An 18,421-nucleotide genomic window follows, 5' to 3' on the forward strand; every position below is an offset into this window, starting at 1 on the left:
TTTGCCTCGAAGGTGTGAGACCCTGGGTTCAATTCTCAGCACCACATATAGATGTGTAGATGTAGATGTGTCCATCTACAACTAAAAACAAAAAACTCCAAGGATTGATCGATAAGAAACTTCTTGCAATGCCCAACTCAATAGCATATATTTGTATTGATTCTCCTTCCTTCCCTGTTTATTCCTGAATAGATGACTCACATACTAATCTTGTCTGAGGCTCTATTTTGAGGGAGTCCCAACTAAAACATCTAGAGACTAGGTTTCAGCTTTTGATCTTCTCTGAGAAAATGCTTGAACAGTATCACAAATACACATGCATACATGCACATATATAACACTTATGTACACTTATTCCAAGAATGAACAATAATATACAAGCATAATGGAATCTAAATCCAAACAAAAAATAAATAAACATTTTTCCCCAAAGAAGCTCAAATTCTTCAAAGAACTAGCTCTGCTAAAAAGCACATTCACAATTTTCAATGATGTCCAGTGTTTTATTTTGAGGATAAAACATGTATATTCAGATGACTTCAAGATTTTTCCAGGAGCCAGAGGTGAAGATTTGTAGAACTCAAAAGTCCTAAAGATGCTTTTCTCAGTCTACCCAAATGTGAATGTCCAGTCTTCGCCTCCTGGGTGACTGAAAACTGATCATTGTTTAAATGGCTATTTTACTTCCCATTCTCGCCTTCAAGCTTTCAGAAAATCTTGGGGTCTCCAATGCCAACTAGGTCACCCCAGGCAGGTTATATTTTCTATAGTTCAATTTAAACTTCAAAATTATTTTCCTAGTGGTGAGAGGTGGCTCATGACCCACAAGAACACTCACTGTCAGAAGAGAAGCAAAGGGAACAAAGAAACAGCCAGCTGTCACCAAAGTACTGGAAAGCTGCCCTATATTTTATTGGCCAGATTTTAATCACATAGATAGAATCAATTGCAAGGAATACTGGGTAATGTAACCTTTAGTCAGGGTGCATTTGTGCTTGGGGAAAAATCAGGGATTCTAAAAGCTGTAAGAGGAGTAGAAGGACTTCTGAGAACCAGCAGTTTCCGCCATTGCCATTTACTGCAACCCTTCTCCAACTCCAGCCCTAAGCTGAAACTCTAGTACTCAACAGGACTGTCAGCCCCGCCCAAAAACAAACTTTCTGAGAGGACAAATAGAGACCCCACTTTTCAGTCTGCGCTCAGAAGAGGTGGGCGGGCAAAATATTTTTAAGCTGATTTCAGACAGCACCTGCAGGGTACCCGGCTGAAGGGTACAGCAGTCGTGGAAACCTCTTCATTTGCCTTTCTGGTCCATATTAGGCATTCCGGAACTGGATTGCAGAACCCGGGAATGCCCCGGAAGTATTTTCCAGGGGCCTTACGTAGGGAAGATGGCGGCGGTGCAAGTTGCCGGCTCGTTGTCGTGCGGGCAGCCACGAGAGGCGCCACGGGAGCCGCCCCCTGAGCAGGACAATGGGTTCCGCCGGTTGTCGGCCAGGCTCCGCGCCCTGCGCCCGGATGACAGCAGCTCCACCCGCACCGAGATCCACCTGCTCTTTGACCAGCTCATCTCCGAGAACTACAGCGAGGGCGGCGGTGTGGCCGCAGAGGTAGGCGCCTCGCCTGTGGGAGAAGGGGAGCCGCGCTGTTGCCACGGCCCCACCCTCAGGGAACCCAGCTGGTAACTCCAGCGGGCCTCTCCTGGCTGTTCCCACCCCGAGCCCCGGATGACTTAATTCCAGGCTGACTTGCTCCCTCTGATCCTGGCATATTCTCTGCTGTCCTCTGTCTGAAAGATTCTGCAGTGGTTGGCAAATTCTCATCTTTCAAAGCCCAGTTTGATGATTTCTGCTCTAACACCTCGCATCTGGCACCACCTTTCCATTCTCACGCTCCACTTCCATTCTGTGCATCCCAAACCTTTTGTCAATAAAATTCATAACTACTGTTTATTTAATGTGTACTTTACCATGAACCATTCCAGGAATCTTAAAGTGTGCATAATTATTAGGTCGTTTTTTTGCCGATGGAAACATTGAAATTTACAAAGATCCATTATCACGTTGTTGGCAAACAACAGCTAGAAGTGGAGCCTCAGTCTGTAACAAAGTCCCTGTATTTTCCGTTCTTCCTCTACCCCCTCTGCTTCCTCTTTAGAAATTCTTTTCGCTATCCGAGAAATCTTTTTTATACACACCAAGTCTTAGATATCACTTAATAATTTTCTAAACACTTGAGCCACAGCCATCTCATGCTCACAGGCAACTCAAGCTTGACAGTTTTTAAAAATGAATGTTAACCTCTACACACTTTCATCCCCAATTCATCCCATCCTCCAGGACATGCAAAACACAAACCCTTGTTCTTTTCCCTTTCCTTTGACTTGGAGCCTGTCGGATCCAGATTCTTCAGAATCTCTTTCAAACATGTTTCTCAGTCCATACATTCTTTTTGTTCCCATTGCTAGTGCCTTTGGCAAGATGACTCTAGCTTGGACTATTGCACTGGTCTTCTCTAAACTGAATGACTTCCTCTGGTCCAACCCTTTTGCTGTGCTGCCAGAGTGATTTTTTTCTTTGGTTTAAAAAAAAAAAAAAACTGCCTATAAAAATGAAAACCTGATCTGGGAATATCTATACATATGGTAAATGGTTGAAGCAAAATTGCCCAATAATTTATACAAGACAATATGGGGTTCAAGAAAGGAGGGGAATTTTAAAATATGCATATGTTTATATATGCAGAAAAAATCCAGAAGAGTTCATAGCAAAATAATAGTGTGAGTGGGATTAAGAAGAAGTCAGGAAGACTTTTGATTTATTTGTATGCTTTGATATTTTTGCAAAAATATGTGCCTTTCCAGTTTTCTCTCCCATCACTCCTCCTTCTGTGTCTTGTCTGCATTTCGAAGGTACTGTTCTTGCTGCTGGTGTTTTGCGTCTCCCAAGTCTTTACACAGTTCCATTTTTTTTTCTTGAAGTGTTTTTTTGATAGCTGATCTGTTTACAAAAATTCTATTCATCCTTCAATTCATTCCAGATTCTATATAACTGTACACAAGACTGCATAATCACTATTTTCCCACAATATTTTTACTTAATTCTTTCAGCACTTAATTTAATTATTTGTGTATATTTCTGTCTTCCTCACTAGACTCTAAGCTCTTTGAGGTTCAGAAAAATGTTTGCTTCACTTTTGGAGCCCAAGGACCTAGCCTACTACCTGGCACATAGTAGGTGCTCAGAGCCTTTGTATTCAGTAAACACCAATAAATGAATGGTATGATTTGCAAATAGGTTCTTCTTTTTTTAATAATTCCCCAATTTTACATAAAATTTATGTGTCATTTCCAATTTTCATAATGACATTGAAAATCTAGTTGGCTTACATTTTTTGGTGTATTTAACTTCATTATGTGCTTTTATATGCTGGAAGCCTTTCTTTGGTTATTTAATTCTATTGTATATACATGGTAGAGACTCTGGAGTCTTTAGTTTGACAAAAATGATATTTACACTTTTCCTTTTCTGGCACACCCTATTTTTGTGCTGTTATTTCATCTTTTCTGCCCCACATTTCATTCAGATGTCATCCTTTCCCGTTCTTCAGTAGGAACATTCAGTTTAATTCTCCCATTTTCCTGTGTTTGGTGCGGGGATTGGGGTGGCTTTCACTTGATTAATGGGAATGTTACCTTTGTGTGGTTTTTTGTTTGATTGTTTTTTTCTTGGTAGGATGTCAGTACTCTTCTTGTCCAAGCTTGCCAACTGGTGCCTCTTAATCAGAATCATCTTGTCAGCAAAGTGTCTCAGCTGATCCACCATTTACTAAACAGATTACAGGTAATCATGTATGTAACTTTAGGATTCAGATCATGAACTTTGAGAATAAGCAAATGCTTTTGAAATACTATATCCATAGTAGATATGATAAACTAATCTTTTGAGACACTAGGAAAAGCAAATGCCTCAGTATGATATTAAAACAAGCCGGGCATGGTGGTGCACATCTGTTATCCCTGCAACTTGGGAGGCTAAGGCAGGAGGATCACCAGTTTGAGGCCAGCCCCAGCTACTTAGGGAGATCCTCAGCAACTTAATGATACCCTATCTTAAAATAAAAAGTAAAAATACTGGGGACTGGGAATATAGCTCAGTTGGTACAGTGCTTGCCTCACACACACAAGGCCCTGGGTTCAATTCCCAGCACCACCAAAAAAAAAAAGTAAAAATGTTGGGGATGTAGCTTAGTGGAAAGCACCCCTGGGTTCAATACCCAGTACCAAAAAAATTAAAATGATACTAAAACAAACATAACTTTACTGACCAGAAGAACATTATTCTGAACAATTCTAGAAGTTTGTCTATTAGAAGCATATTAGAAGTATTCATATTGATTCAGTAACCACTGTGTCAACCAGGCCTCCTGACTTTAGATTTTTTTTTATGGTATGTACAGTTGACCAAGATACATCTCAGGATTGAAATGATCCCAGAATTCTTTCCTACCAATGTTTTTTCACTTTCCTCAAACTATCATTTTTGTTATTTATTTTTTATGTACATAAAACCTAAGAAGTAGCTTGGGGAAGAGGGTACACCAGGATAAAAAGACACCAGTTATTTATATCAAGATCTAAACTGCAGCTCCCTACCTATTTCTAGAACCTTTTCCAACTTGCTAGATAAACCCACTTTTATTTTTAGGATTAAGACTGTTACACATGAGTACATGAATGTAATTGAGAGTGAAAAGTGTTATCAATTAGCATATGTCTACTAGGATGCTTTGGGTTCAAAAAACAGAAAAGTCAATCCAAAGTACCAAAACAATAAAAAAGAAGAAACAATTAATGCCACATTTCAAGTCCCAAAGGAAGCAGCTCTAGAGTCCCTTAATAATAAGAGATTTACTAGCGTTTTTCCATTCTGCAGTCCTTAGTGTGTGTTATACTCAGCCTCTCTGATAGTCATAAGATGGCTGCCTCCATTTTAGGTATCCTATGCAAAATAACTAAATAACATTCCACAGAAGCCAGATTATCCCTGTTAATTTTGTGTCTCTTTTATTTACAAATGAGGAAGTTTGTCCCATAAATTCTCCAATAGACTCTCCTGATATCTCATTGGAGACTTAAGTCATATAAACATCTCTCTAAACCAGTCTCTGAAAAAGGGAATGGAATTACCATGAGTGGCTTAAAACAGTGATTTCAACCTTGACTGCACATTAGCATCACCTAGAGGGCGTAAGCTTCCTAAATGATTACACTGTGCAGCCACAGTGGACTTACTTCAGGGTTTCTGACCCTCGACACTATTGATTTTTTTTTTAACTATTGATGTTTTGAATTAAATAATTCTCTATTATGGAAGCTGTCCTGTGCATTGTAGGATATGTTTAGCAGCAATCATCACGTCTACTCATTTGATGTCAATAGCACCTCTTTAATTGTAACAATCAAAAATGTCTACAAACATTGTGCCAGATCTTCCCTGGTGGTCAAGATTGCCGCTGGTTGAGAACTACTAAACTAATTAGGATTTGCTAGAGGTTTTATGTGAGAGAAATGGGCATTTGAGTAGAATCAGAACTCTGCCATGAGGGAAGGAGAACATGGATGCTGATAGGTAGCCAACAGTGTCTACTACATGAGATAGGCTGTTTTCAAGTTTAGAATGTTTCAAACTGATGGGAGGTGGCTTCCAAATATTGACTAGTCTCAGGGGTGCACTTGAAACACCTATAGTCCATAACCAGCTTTCTGGCATTTGATGACTATTTGTCCTGTCATGTCAGTAAATTGATAGTTGGATTAGCCTGATCTATGCCAAGAAGATTATAAAATAAGGGGGGACAGAGATGTGCCATTTTTCATTGTATTCCCCACACCATGCTAGCAACACAGTAGCTATTTAGCAGGCATATTTATTCACCATATATTGAGTGATTACTATGTATAAGGTAGTTTAATTGAATTAAGACAATTCAGTATTTTAAGTCCTGTAGGTTAATATTTATAGCTATCAGTGTATAGTTAGTTCAAGGAAAATTTACAAGGTTTTACTTTGAGTGGAGGGACTAACGGGAAAGAAGTGAACAAGACCCTGGGACATGCCAAAGGCCTCTAACCTGATCAAGCTTTCAAAGATTTAGAGGTGATCCTTTCGACCCCAAAGGTGATCCTTTTGACCCCAAAAAGGTGGATATATACTCCTTGCACAACTTGATTCAGGTAAGCATAGATAATCTATAAAAAGACAAAAACATTTTTAAGAAGTTAGATCATCTGTATTTTTTCCTCTCTCGGTAGGTGATTGTTGATGAACAGAACTTGGATTTCCTGATGGGATATACTATTTCAGCTATTCATCAGTGTAGTTCCTGGACACACATGGAAATCCTTCAAGCCCTGGCAGCTCTGGTTTACTATAATGGCTCAAAATGTCAAAAGGTAATTTTAATTGTGTCCTGATTTTTTTTTTTTTTTTTTTTTTTGAAAGATGAGGAGCAGAGGCTTTGGAGTCAACAGACCTATCTTTAGGTTTTTATCCTGCCATTAATTGGACATGTAGCTTTGATTTACAGTCTTAGCCTTGTAAATACTTGGCACTCTTAACTGTTAACCATCATTATTATCATTACCCATCATCTGCACAGCCATGTCTAAAAAGCTTTAGTAAATACCTAGTAATAAGCCTTCTGCCATTTTTTGGCATATTTACTAACCATCTGAAAGATTTACCTAACAGCTAGTCTTTTTTTTTTTTTTTTAATAGCTAGTCTTTTGACATTTAACTGCCCTTTAATTAAAAAAATAAAATCTGTCTAAATAGTAATATTTTCCTGGAAGCTTTTCCTAAACCAACATTGACTGTTATTTTGTTTTAGTACCTCCCAGACTTGCTAGGCAAGACCGGCCTCTTAACAACATTGAGTGACTTGGCTCAGTCTGACCCTGAAGTCAGGAGAGCTGCAGTGCATTGCATGGCAAACTTATGTCTCAGGTATGTGGATCCAGGCAGTTTTCCCAGTAGTTAGAAGATAGTATCTCTCGGGCCCTTTTATAGATTGTTTCATCTGTCTGAAACAAGAGCAACTTAGAAAAAATATCCCAATTTGCATTTCCCAGGTTATTTAATAAGGTCATTATATGATGTGATTTTAATCAAATAAAGTTCATAATGAAGAAAAAATATATATGCTAAAAGTGATAGTCAATGTTTTGTTTTCTATTGGTATGAATTCTAGTCATATTGTCTTTTAGAAGGGTATAGTTGTACCAGTTTAAGCTCTGGTGAGATTTATCTGTCAAGGTTGGTTTCTTCTCTCTTAAGAAGATGTAATTAGTCTACAATATGCAATAGGAAATGAACAGCACAAACTTGAATTCGTATCTAGGTAGCACAGTGGTGTATGGTGGCTAAAAATACAGGTTCAGTCATGTGACTCTAACTCAACAGAACCTCTTTGCATTATTTTTCTCTTAGAAATGAAAAGCAGAACTCAAAAATTTCTCTTTGTCCATACTTCTTTCACTACAAATTTCTGTAATTTTTCCCTATGGAAACCATTCATCCTTCTTTATATTTACTGGAGACTGTGCCTGTCCTATAGCAGTAACTAACCGCCAAAGTGCAGAGTTTTTCTAAGTACAGTCACATTCAGGGGTGTATTACAACTCTATTAGTTTCTATTACTGCTATTATTCTTTTGAAGGCACCATTTCAAAGGACACAGCCTGAGTTGTTTTCTCTATATGTGTTTTAGTGTGCCAGGACAGCCATACCTGGAGGAGCCCTACCAAAATATTTGCTTCCAAGCTTTCTTGACCACTTTACAGTCTCCAAAATCATCAGATATGGATGACATAACTTTCTGCATGGTAGGTAGGACTATTGCTGATCTTACACATTGATGTAGATATGTCTAGAAGCAAGAGTTGAACTGAGGCTGTTACCAACAAGTTTAATTTTGGCTGCTATATTAGTTTTGTGTGTATATATATATATATATATATACACACACACACACACACACACACACACATACATAGAATGTTTGTAAGCCAAAAAGACTGAACCATATCTTTGGGTTTAAGTTACAAGAAACCTTTTGTATTTGTTTTGTTTGGCATTTTAGGTTTTAAAAGAAAGCTCTTCTCATTCTTTTTCCTCCTGAGTATAAAAACAGTCTAGTTTCCGACTAGTACCTGATGTTTAAGATGAAAGGGAAGAAAGTAGACTTCAATAATATCTGTACTATTTTATTTCTTCTTAAAAGAATTATATGCAAATATGGTAGTTTCTTACCATGTTTTAAATTCAGGTTGACATAATCATACATTACAGATCCAGGATAGTAAAAGTTTCTTATAATCCCCTATTCAGATATAATCACTGGAGATGATCTGTGCTTTTAGATTTTTTTTCTATATATGAATGAGTATGTTTATCTTTTTAAAATAGAATCATGTTTAATATGCTGTTTCGAAACTTTCTGTATTTTTTTTTTAACCTTAATGTCTGTGGTACTTTTTTCAGTACCTCTTAATGTACCTCATGCTTTCTTATTTCTGTAGCTAGGAGATCTTGGGCAAATTACTTAACTGGTTAGAGCCTACATGTTCCTTGCTGAAATGGTACTAATGTAACTACATTGTAGGGTTCATGTGAAATATAAATAAAAATAGAGCTTTTAAAGTGCTTGACAGAGTACCTGCAACTGTTGTTGCTGAGTTTCACATTTAGGAGGTTAGCTTCTTAGGTAATCATTCTCATGATCATCATAATGGATAAAAATTGCTTTTTAAAAGTTTTTCCACTATTTCAAACAGGGCTACAGTTCACATCCTCCCCTCTAGGGAGTAAGGATGGAGTCCTAGAAGTGAGATTACTGAATCAAGAAATCAATCTTGATCCAGAATTTGCCTTTAGAGATTACATTTTTATCATTTATCATCTTTTATCATTTACCATCTGCTTCTACATTTACACCTTTGACTTTAAGAGCTACTGAGGTTGCCATATTGGAGAACTTCCCTGCTTTTGATCTCTACTATTACTTTTTCATTTCTTATCACAGTCTTCCCACTAAATCTCTTCCTTTTTATTTTCCTTGCCCACTATTTATATATGCTGGTTTATAAGTCTGTATTATAAGACTTCTCAAGAGTACTCTTCTAGAAGATAACTCAAAGTGATTTATCAGGTCATTTTTCTGGATCTTGACCTCTGCTTTGTGTGTTTCAAAAGGTTTTTTCATCATCTAGAGACTTTTCCTCTTCCATCTTAAATGATGCTGAAGAATAGATCCCTGGACAACCAAAATTTATTCTGCCTTCTAACTAAGTCTCTCTTTGTCCCCCTAGTTGTTACAAAATGCATTAAAAGGCATTCAGTCACTTCTAAATGGTGGAAAAATGAAACTAACACAGACTGATGAACTTGGAGCTCTTCTAGCTGTACTAAAGGTAAGGCACTTCTTCATTATGATTCGTGTTTTTCCCATTTAAACCCCAGATGTGAGTACCATTTCATATCATCATTCAAAGGCTAACTTTGAAGGTATCAAAAGTTATATATTCTAAGAGAGCAGAATACAATGTTCATATATATAAGCATACTTAATATTAAGAATAGATAATAGCCTCTTTTAAATAAATATACCAAAATTTAAAAATTATCTTTGAATCTTAGGAAGGAACAAATTGTGAGATAAGATCTGAAGATAATTTAATCACAGCTTATCTTGAACCAGCTTTTACCTTACTGTACTTGAGAAAAGAGCCAGGGCTTCTGCTGGCATCCTCTGTCATGTAGAAGGCAGGTTAATTAAGACATGTGTCAGCACACTGCTGTCACTAGCTTCCAAACCTGCCAAGCAGGGGGACATGAACTCACCATTCTGGGGATCCAGCTATCTCAACCGAGACAAAAAAAAAGGAGCCTTTGTGCTCACCTGAAGTCATTGCTATCTGTGACAATACAGCTTTATTAAAACTAAAATTTTAACTTTTCCCATGTGCCATTTCTTTTACCCTCAAATAGAGACAGACAGCTAGATTTAGAGACAAATGACTAAATAAAAATGATAAATTAGTTTAAAAATTAGTGGATAGATAAAATAACTGGATAAGATGATGGGATTAAATAATTGAATAAAGGTATGCTAAAATCAAACCTAATCTGATGTGGCCAAACCACATCCAGCTTTAGGATAGATGAGATTAAGCTCTTCTTTAAGCCTTAAACTTTCAAGGTGTCAAGGTTCTGTCCCATTTTTATTACTTAATAGACTTTAAATCTTAATCTGTTTGTGTCCTGATCCAGAGCATGCTGCATAATTCTGCTGTAAGATTTATATTTAAGTGTGTGTTTTCCTTATTCATCACTTTTTAGAAAGCCATGTTTCATGGACTTCCTGGACTAAACATAGAGATGCCCACGGTGTTATACCCCACTCCACTTCCTCAGTATGATGGGCGACCACCTGTCAAACCACAACAGTCAGAATCCACTGCTTCTCGACCAACGGTGGTACATTTATATCTATTTGAATTTAAGTTGCAGATTGTTTTGAATAGTTTGCTTTGTGTATTTTCTATGATTTGCATTGCCACTGCCCCAAAAGCCCACCTTGAACTTGATTTCAATTTAAGGTACTTAGCAAAGTAAATTTAAATTTATCAGACTATTGAAAGTACAATTTAAAGCACTTTATGCTCTAAGCGGTCCAGAAAGTGTAACACCTTACAAAAATGAGCATTCACTTTATATACAAAATCAAGCATTCTCATCCCCAGACTTCTCAAAACCAAGGATCAACAAATTTTTTTCTGTTAAGGACTTGACTGGTAAATATTTTAGCTCTCTGTTGCAACTACCCACTTCATGGTCATAGTGCAAAAGCAGCCAGAGATGCCCTGTGTAAATGGAAGGGCATGGCTGTGTTCCAGTAAAACTATATTCACAGAAACAGACAATGGGCCATAAATTGGTAGCCCTTCTGTAGACCATTAGAAGACCACCTACCGGTCCGCACAATGTCTCTACACTTCTGACATTTACCACATTTCTCAGCCTTCCCTGATAGCTGCTGTCTCCTTCATGTTTCTGTTGGAGAACCTATAGCATACAGAAATGTGGCCAAGATTTTACATCCAAAATGTAATACCTGATTTAAAAAAAAAAAAAGCTTAAGATTAAGAATTCTTTCATTCATTCATTTATTCAGCATTGACCAAACACCAGACATTGTGCTAACATACCATTGTGAAATATACCAACACTGGCTATTCTTAGGAGTTTGGAGGGGGAAGCAAAGATGCATAAATAAACTTCACAGTAATATTAGGATTTCTTTCATCAAAATATTCGCAGAGTATTCAAAACACATGTAGGATACCCCGTCCAAATAGAGGAGGAAGAATCTTTTAAAAGCTGTAATGATTAAACTAAGATTCAGGAGTGAATAACAGTACAGAGAGAGGAAAGAATGTTCTGAGGGAACAAAAGGTACATAAGAGAATGAGTGTGCATAGCTCATATGTTAACTGTAGGGTAGAGATTCGGGTTCATGAAGGGAAAGGGGAGGGCAAATAAATGTGCAGCAAAGGCAAATCATAAGGGTCTTGTATAGTATGCTAAGAATTTGGGTTTTTATCTTGTAGGTGAGGAAAAAATCTTAAATAGCAGAATGATGTGATTGAATTTGCATCTTAAGAGAACCACCATGGTAGTAAATAAAAGAATATGGGTCTGGGCCACAGCCAGTAGTCTGAGGTAGAAGTGATAAGAACCTTCCCTCTTACAGATAAGGACTTTTGAGAATTCAAAAGATAAGGACTTTTGAGAATTTGAAAGAAGGCACAGGTTTCAAAGATATTTAGATGTCAGAAAGAAGAAAGTAGGGAAAAAGAAACTGGCTTTTATTTAGCATCTTCTTCTGTGTAGCCCCAGGGCCCTAGTACCAGCAGTGTGTGTAATGGATTGCCATCTTGCATATCTTAATTGGGAGAGCTGAGAAAATAGGCACTAACATCATTTCCATAGGCTTTAATTCTTTTGGGTAATCTCTATTAAGAAGGCTGAACACTTTCACTATGCTGTTCAAGGTAGGTGCCTCATACTTACAGATCAGGAAGGTCAAGCTCAGAGAAGCTAAGTGCTTTGCCCAGAGTTACAGAGGTAGAATTTGAACCCAAACCACATGTTTTGCTCTGACCCATGGACCTCATGCCTTATTTCTTAAGTCCAGGATGGTGTGTGTGAGTATTCAGCATTGTGTCTGATGCATAGATACTAAGTAAGTGTTACTTTTTTCTTTTCTTCTCTTATTTCTTGTTTCTTTAAACTATGTGTTGGGAACATATTTAGTCATTTTCAAATGAGGAAGTACCAGTGATTTTGTTAAAAGTCATTTATAAATAATTATCATATGTATGTCTTCATTTTCTCCCAAAATCAGAATAAAAAGAAAAAATACAAAATTAAGCCAAGGAAAACCCCACAAGGAGAGGAAGAGGAGGAAGAATCTAGTAGTGAGATGGAAGCAGTCCCAGGCCCTGGCACAAGCAGAGTGAACATGCATGACAGGAACACTCGATGCTCCTCCTCCCCGGGCGTCCAAGGTTTGCCAGTAGATGGAAGTGGAACTCTGGGAAAAGAGCGGGTCTCCTCACCCTTCACCACTTCCAGCTGGAAAAGGGTCAGCAGTAGTGAGTCAGACTATTCTGATGCTGAAGGAGGCTTACAGGGTAAAATGAGGTAGTAGTATTTTGTTATATTTTTATACTTTAATATCCTAAGTTGCATGTCAGTTTATAGCTTTGCTTAAAAACCTGACTGCTGCCTGGGATGAAACTTGAGAATTTTCATTTATGTGGAGCTTTGCATTACTCTGAACTTGCTTTGCTCACTTGATCTGTCCTTGTATGTTCCTTTCCCTGGTGTAGTCTTTTCTTCTCTGTTTCTTTTTGTTGCTGTTGTTCTTGTTGTTGTTTTGGCCATTTTGTATTTTTAACAACTACTCTTCTTCAAAATAAGCTCAAAAATCATATTCTCTGGGAAAACTTGTTCAATCCCTCCCATTCTGGTTTAAGAGCCCCTTCTGTGTGACCCTTTGGCTTAACCTCTGCCCTAGTGTATTTCAAATGTGTTATTATTTCTTGAGCCTTCCATCAATCACCTCCACTTAGCATGGGCAGGGGCTTCATTTGTCCTCCAACCCAGCATAATGTCTGATTCCTACATGGGGTCATTCATGGGATATTTGTTGAATGGGTGGATAGATACTCTGCAGTGTTTCATATCTGATACTAGTTTCCTAACATCAAAATGTATTGATGTATTGTACTTATATTCTATTGAGTTGTGGTTTTTGTCAGCCTTAATACCTTATTAGATAAGCAAATTGTCTTAACATGTATTGATCATATCTTTAAAAAATTTTTAATATCATGGCAACATCTTTAGGGGTTATTGTAGGTTTAATTTCTCAATGTATGATTTTAATTGTCTAGAATAAATAGCATTTCATGTTGCATTTTTAAAAAGCTGTTTAAAAACTTTTCTTCCTTATTTTGGATATGAAAGGTCATACCAAGCCAAAGTTCGCCAAGGAGCATTAGCTTGTTTTCTTTCTACTATAAAATCAATAGAAAAAAAAGTTCTGTATGGCTACTGGTCGGCCTTTGTTCCTGATACACCTGAGCTTGGAAGCCCACAATCTGTGTCCTTAATGACACTTGCATTAAAAGATCCTTCTCCCAAGGTAAGAGCATTTAAATTCTAAGCTTTATAACAAGAAGAGAAAATTTACACATATTGTTTTTTATCTCTGCACCATCTAGTCTTAACTGAATACTGCTCTGAGTAATCCTGACCCAGTTCCTGACTTGAGAACTCCTGGACAGATAAGAGGGGATAGGAAATGGGCTCTGTGAATAGCACATTGATGGGAATTTTATAGAGGCCACTTCTTGCCCTCCGGCTTTCTGAAACCTGAGCACACAGAGTTGTAACTTGGGTATCTCCTTTGAGCTCCACTGAAGTTGCTGTGTCTCCCCTTTATGAAAATGTTTATTATCGTGGAATTTATAATAGCAAAATATCAGAAATGACTTAAAAACTCAACGAAATTATTATGGTACATATGGTTATAAAGGATGTGTAATGCTCAGAAAAATGCTCATAGTGTTTTGTGAAAGCACAAGACATAGAATTGTGTATGTAGTAGGATCCCACTGATTTTCTTCGTATTTAAAAAAAAAAATCATGTATAATAAATACTTGCTTCTTTTTTTAAATTTTTTTTCCTTGTGGCAGTAGGGATCAAACCCAGGGCTTCACATATGCTAGGCAAGCACTCTACAACTGAGTGCTTTTTTTGTTGTTGTTGTTGTTATATCTTTATTTATTTATTTATTTTTATGTGATGCTGAGGATCAAACCCAGTGCCTCATATGTGTGAGGCAGGCACTCTATCATTGAGCTACAGCCCCAGCCCCAAGTGAGTGTTTTTTTTAAATTTATTTTGAGATAGGGTCTCACTAAATTTCCCAGCCTGGCCTTGCATTTGGGATTCTCCTGCCTCAGCCTCCCAATTAGCTGCAATTGCAGGCTTGTACCACCATGCGTAGCTATAAATTTTTGCATATTTTAATAAGAAAAAATTATTTTTTAAAAAGGAAAAAGATGGTTTTGTTAGCCTGGATGGCTATAGCAAGATATTTCATGATATCTTGATATTTCAAATATCTGCCTCTGCTTAAATAGGTAAGTTCCTCTCTAGAAGTTAGTCTCAATCAAATAAGGAAAGTAGCCTGCTATTTAGAGTCCCCTTACAATAAAGTATATTAAAAAGTTATGCCAAATGGCATCTGGATATCCTCAGAACTAAACTACCCATTGAAAGTGAATAATTTTAATTAAGGTTTCTCCTTAAAATGGGTAGTAATCCACTATAGATTGGAACATCTTATGATCATCTCCTTGAATAGCTAATTACTGTGTTAAAAAAAACTTCTAGATTGCCTCAGTCTGGCTGGGCACAGAATCACGAGCCACTCAAGCAGGAACAAAACTTTATTTTTGAAAAAACCGCCAATACTCTGTACGAGCTGGCAAGCCAAAACTGGTCCACCCATGCGCACGTCTACCTGGAACCGGGGCCCCCCCCACCTCCCCCGGAATTCCCTCCTACTATCCTTCCCCAACCAATAGGAACTCTCCAGGAGTCCCGTAACATGAGTCCCATAGCAGGCCAAGGTGAACAGCAGGAGTCCAATTTCCATATGAATGTAAATCTTAACATAATCATATCATCTCAATGGCTAGCTGGCATCACCTTACAACCGAAAGTGCCATGCATCATATTATTTGCTTGTGGCTCCTAGCACTAGATGATCCTTTGGAAGCTTATGTTAGCATTAATTATACACAATAAAATTCTTGTGGTACATTTCAAATACTGTAAGTAACTAGATTAGCAGAAATTTTGCAGCTCACCTGAATCAGTAATAAATGGGAGAAAAATGAAAAATGAATGGTAGCAAAGATACCAGTAATGAAGCCATTCTAGTAATTAAAGGGAAAACTACTACAAGGAATTTTAAATGCATATTTGAATGCTTTTCACTAGGGGGAACTGCCAGTGTGGCCAAGGAGATAGTGCTGTGGGGCAAGTAGAAGACAAGTTAACCACTAACACTCCAACTGCCCACTAAGGGAATGAGAAACATTCAGTCTTAGGGGATGAATACAGAAAGACTATGAGGTCATATCTGATAAAACTGAGTTAATTGAAATAATTTATGATATTTTAAATGTTTACATTTAAGCCAGGCAGTGACTCACACCTATAATCCCAGTGGCTCAGGAGGCTGAGGCAAGAGGATCACCAGTTCAAAGTCAACCTCAGCAATTTAGGCCCTAAGCAACTTAACAAGATCCCATCTCAAAATAAAAAAGATGTTAAAAGGGACTGGGGATGTGGCTCAGTGGCTAAGCACTCAGTTTAAAAAAAAAAAAAAATTTACATTTGACTTAAAGTGCTTTACATTTGGCACAGTGATCTGTCTTATCCATCTCCTGGATTTGGGTCCCCTTTAGACATGTTCTTGCTGTTTATGTTCAGTGTACACAAGAAATATGGTAAGAAAAATATACAGAAGAAATTCTTCCTTCTGGAGATGTGCTAGATCCCGCTTAAAGCCCCATGCAAGTCCTGGAGAAGCAGAAATAACAAGCCATCCAAGAAAAGACAATGGAAATTATTAAGTTTAGTGTAATGGCAAATGGTTTCCTTGAGATTTTTATAAAATATTAGCTTGGCAGGGTCTAAATAAGTGGGGATTATTGTCCACAATGAAGTTTGGAGCATACCTCTGCAAACTGATCAGAGTGTAATTAATTGTGCACCAAGCCACATGCTGGAAAAGGTTTGCAGTAGTTGATGTTGATGAGAGAGGTTCTTAGACTTCTAGAAACTTTGAGGAAAAAATGGAAACAGATGTGCTGAAAATCTTTTTCTAGTGAGAAATAAAAGAAAAAGTGATTGGAGTCTTCCAGTTGGAATACAAACAATAGATTACTCTCAGGAAATTGGAACTTGAAATTCTAAATCAGTTAATTGGGAAGGAGAAAATTGAGAAATTTTCTTTAGGATTTGGTAATGTGATAGTACTTGGGAAGTGATAGTACTTGGAAGTAGGAAATGTGCTTCAGAATGTACATTTTATGCTTCCAGCAGAGACAGAGCAAATTTTCAATAAAAATAACATGACTAATGTAAGAATTTCTTCTGTACAATTTTCTCAGGGATTATAAAGGCATATTATGGAGACACATCAAGAGTTTGGCCTAAAGAACAAACTAAAGGGCAGACCTTTCTTTTAATACCTTGGGAATTATCCTGACTTTCAAATTCCATCATGAATTTTTATTTCTCTTTGAAATAACTATGAAAAGTAGATACAAATAAAGTCTAGATAATAGCATAACAAGATAAGAAAATGAAAAGGTTAGAATTTTTAACTGTTATGGAGTGATAAGTAATCAGGTTACTTTTATATGCCCAACTAGGAACAATTAAACTTTACTTGAATGTCTCCAAATCTACTAGCCCTGTCACAAGGTTCAGATACATTCACTTTCAAGACAATCAACTTTGGAAATGTAATCCATAAAAAAATAACCCTGAAACATGTGAATAATAATTAGTACTTGAGTCTGAGGCTATGTCTCAGTGGTGGGGTGCTTGTTTAGCATACACAAGACCATGGGTTCAATCTGTAGCACTGAAAAAAAAATTAATATTTGGACAAAGCCAAAGAAGAGAATAGCTTGGTTCTCTGCATGGAAACCTTAATAGGACCTACTCTCAGGAGAGTTGTCTTCTTTATCAGAAGTATTTTGAGAACTTACAAACATAAGAAGGAAGAAAATTAAGATTGACTGAACTATTTCAGCAAACATTTCTGCTATATTCTAAAAGCAAAAAGGGGGGTGGCGCTTTTTATTTCATTAACTTTAGACAAGCCTTCATGTCCAAGGAGGTGAATACACACTGGCAGAACTATGCACACTGATGTTTATAAGATTGAAAAGTCATCCATCATTGTAAATATTCAGACAGTAAAGCATAATCAACAAAATGAGTTCTCTGAAGAGTTGTACCTATTATGATTTGCTTGTACACCAGTAATTTCTGCTGGAAGTGCTGATTGGAACTGGTAAACAGGATATTATGTATTGATGTGAGAATAAATGAAGCAGAACTTGAACCAGATTCAGTATCATAAATAACAATTTTATGATAACAAAGATACATTAAACAGGATTTAAAGGAAATTAACTCAGAACTATAAAAAGTATCAAATTTTCTATGCATTTTTATACCTCAGTGGGAATAAAATGAACAAGTTTCAATAACATCCCTTTTGTTTCCATCTGTGATAATCATGGATATTTTCCTCCTTACGATACCGAAGTTAATTGAGCGACAATTTTTTGTCTTTTTGAACATTAGTTCATTTCTTTTCACAACTTGATTTTTAATTTCATTTCGTTTGTGAGCTTCTGTAATTGTGAGTTTTAATTACCTTCCAAAGAAATTAAGTTTTAGTATAACGTCTATCTTTTTCAGGACAGACCAGCCATCCAATCATCAGTTGGCAAACTATGAACTATAATCAAATCAAATCTAGCCCACCACCTATTTTGTATGACCTACAAGCTAAGAATGATTTAGATGCTGTTAAATGTTTTTTTAATAATTAGAAGGAGAATAAAATTTCATGATATGTGAAAAATATATGGAATTCAGATTCCATTATCTGTAACGTAAGTAAAGTTTAATTGGAACACAGCCACATTTATTCCTTTACACAGTGCCCATTCTACCAGAGCGGAGTTGAGTG

At 37.0% G+C, this 18,421-nt stretch overlaps 1 protein-coding gene across 2 annotated transcripts in view; it reads left to right on the forward strand.

The window, feature by feature from the left end:
* The first annotated feature begins 1,372 nt into the window (after window positions 1-1,372).
* The window catches only part of HEATR6 (HEAT repeat containing 6), a 32,809-nt gene continuing 15,760 nt past the window's right edge, over window positions 1,373-18,421 (forward strand). The window contains exons 1-9 of one of the 2 annotated variants that reach the window (XM_081270420.1): window positions 1,373-1,610; window positions 3,735-3,842; window positions 6,314-6,454; window positions 6,892-7,007; window positions 7,771-7,885; window positions 9,371-9,472; window positions 10,401-10,538; window positions 12,469-12,767; window positions 13,596-13,773. In XM_081270420.1, coding sequence (XP_081126546.1) covers window positions 1,392-1,610; window positions 3,735-3,842; window positions 6,314-6,454; window positions 6,892-7,007; window positions 7,771-7,885; window positions 9,371-9,472; window positions 10,401-10,538; window positions 12,469-12,767; window positions 13,596-13,773 — 1,416 coding nt within the window. In that variant the 5' untranslated portion in view covers window positions 1,373-1,391. The remainder of the gene's footprint in view (window positions 1,611-3,734; window positions 3,843-6,313; window positions 6,455-6,891; window positions 7,008-7,770; window positions 7,886-9,370; window positions 9,473-10,400; window positions 10,539-12,468; window positions 12,768-13,595; window positions 13,774-18,421) is intronic. The other variant, XM_081270421.1, reaches the window with a different exon arrangement.

Source organism: Spermophilus citellus (assembly GCF_964194105.1).
Source record: "Spermophilus citellus genome assembly, chromosome: 17".
In the NCBI taxonomy this organism is placed as follows: Eukaryota; Metazoa; Chordata; class Mammalia; order Rodentia; family Sciuridae; genus Spermophilus; species Spermophilus citellus.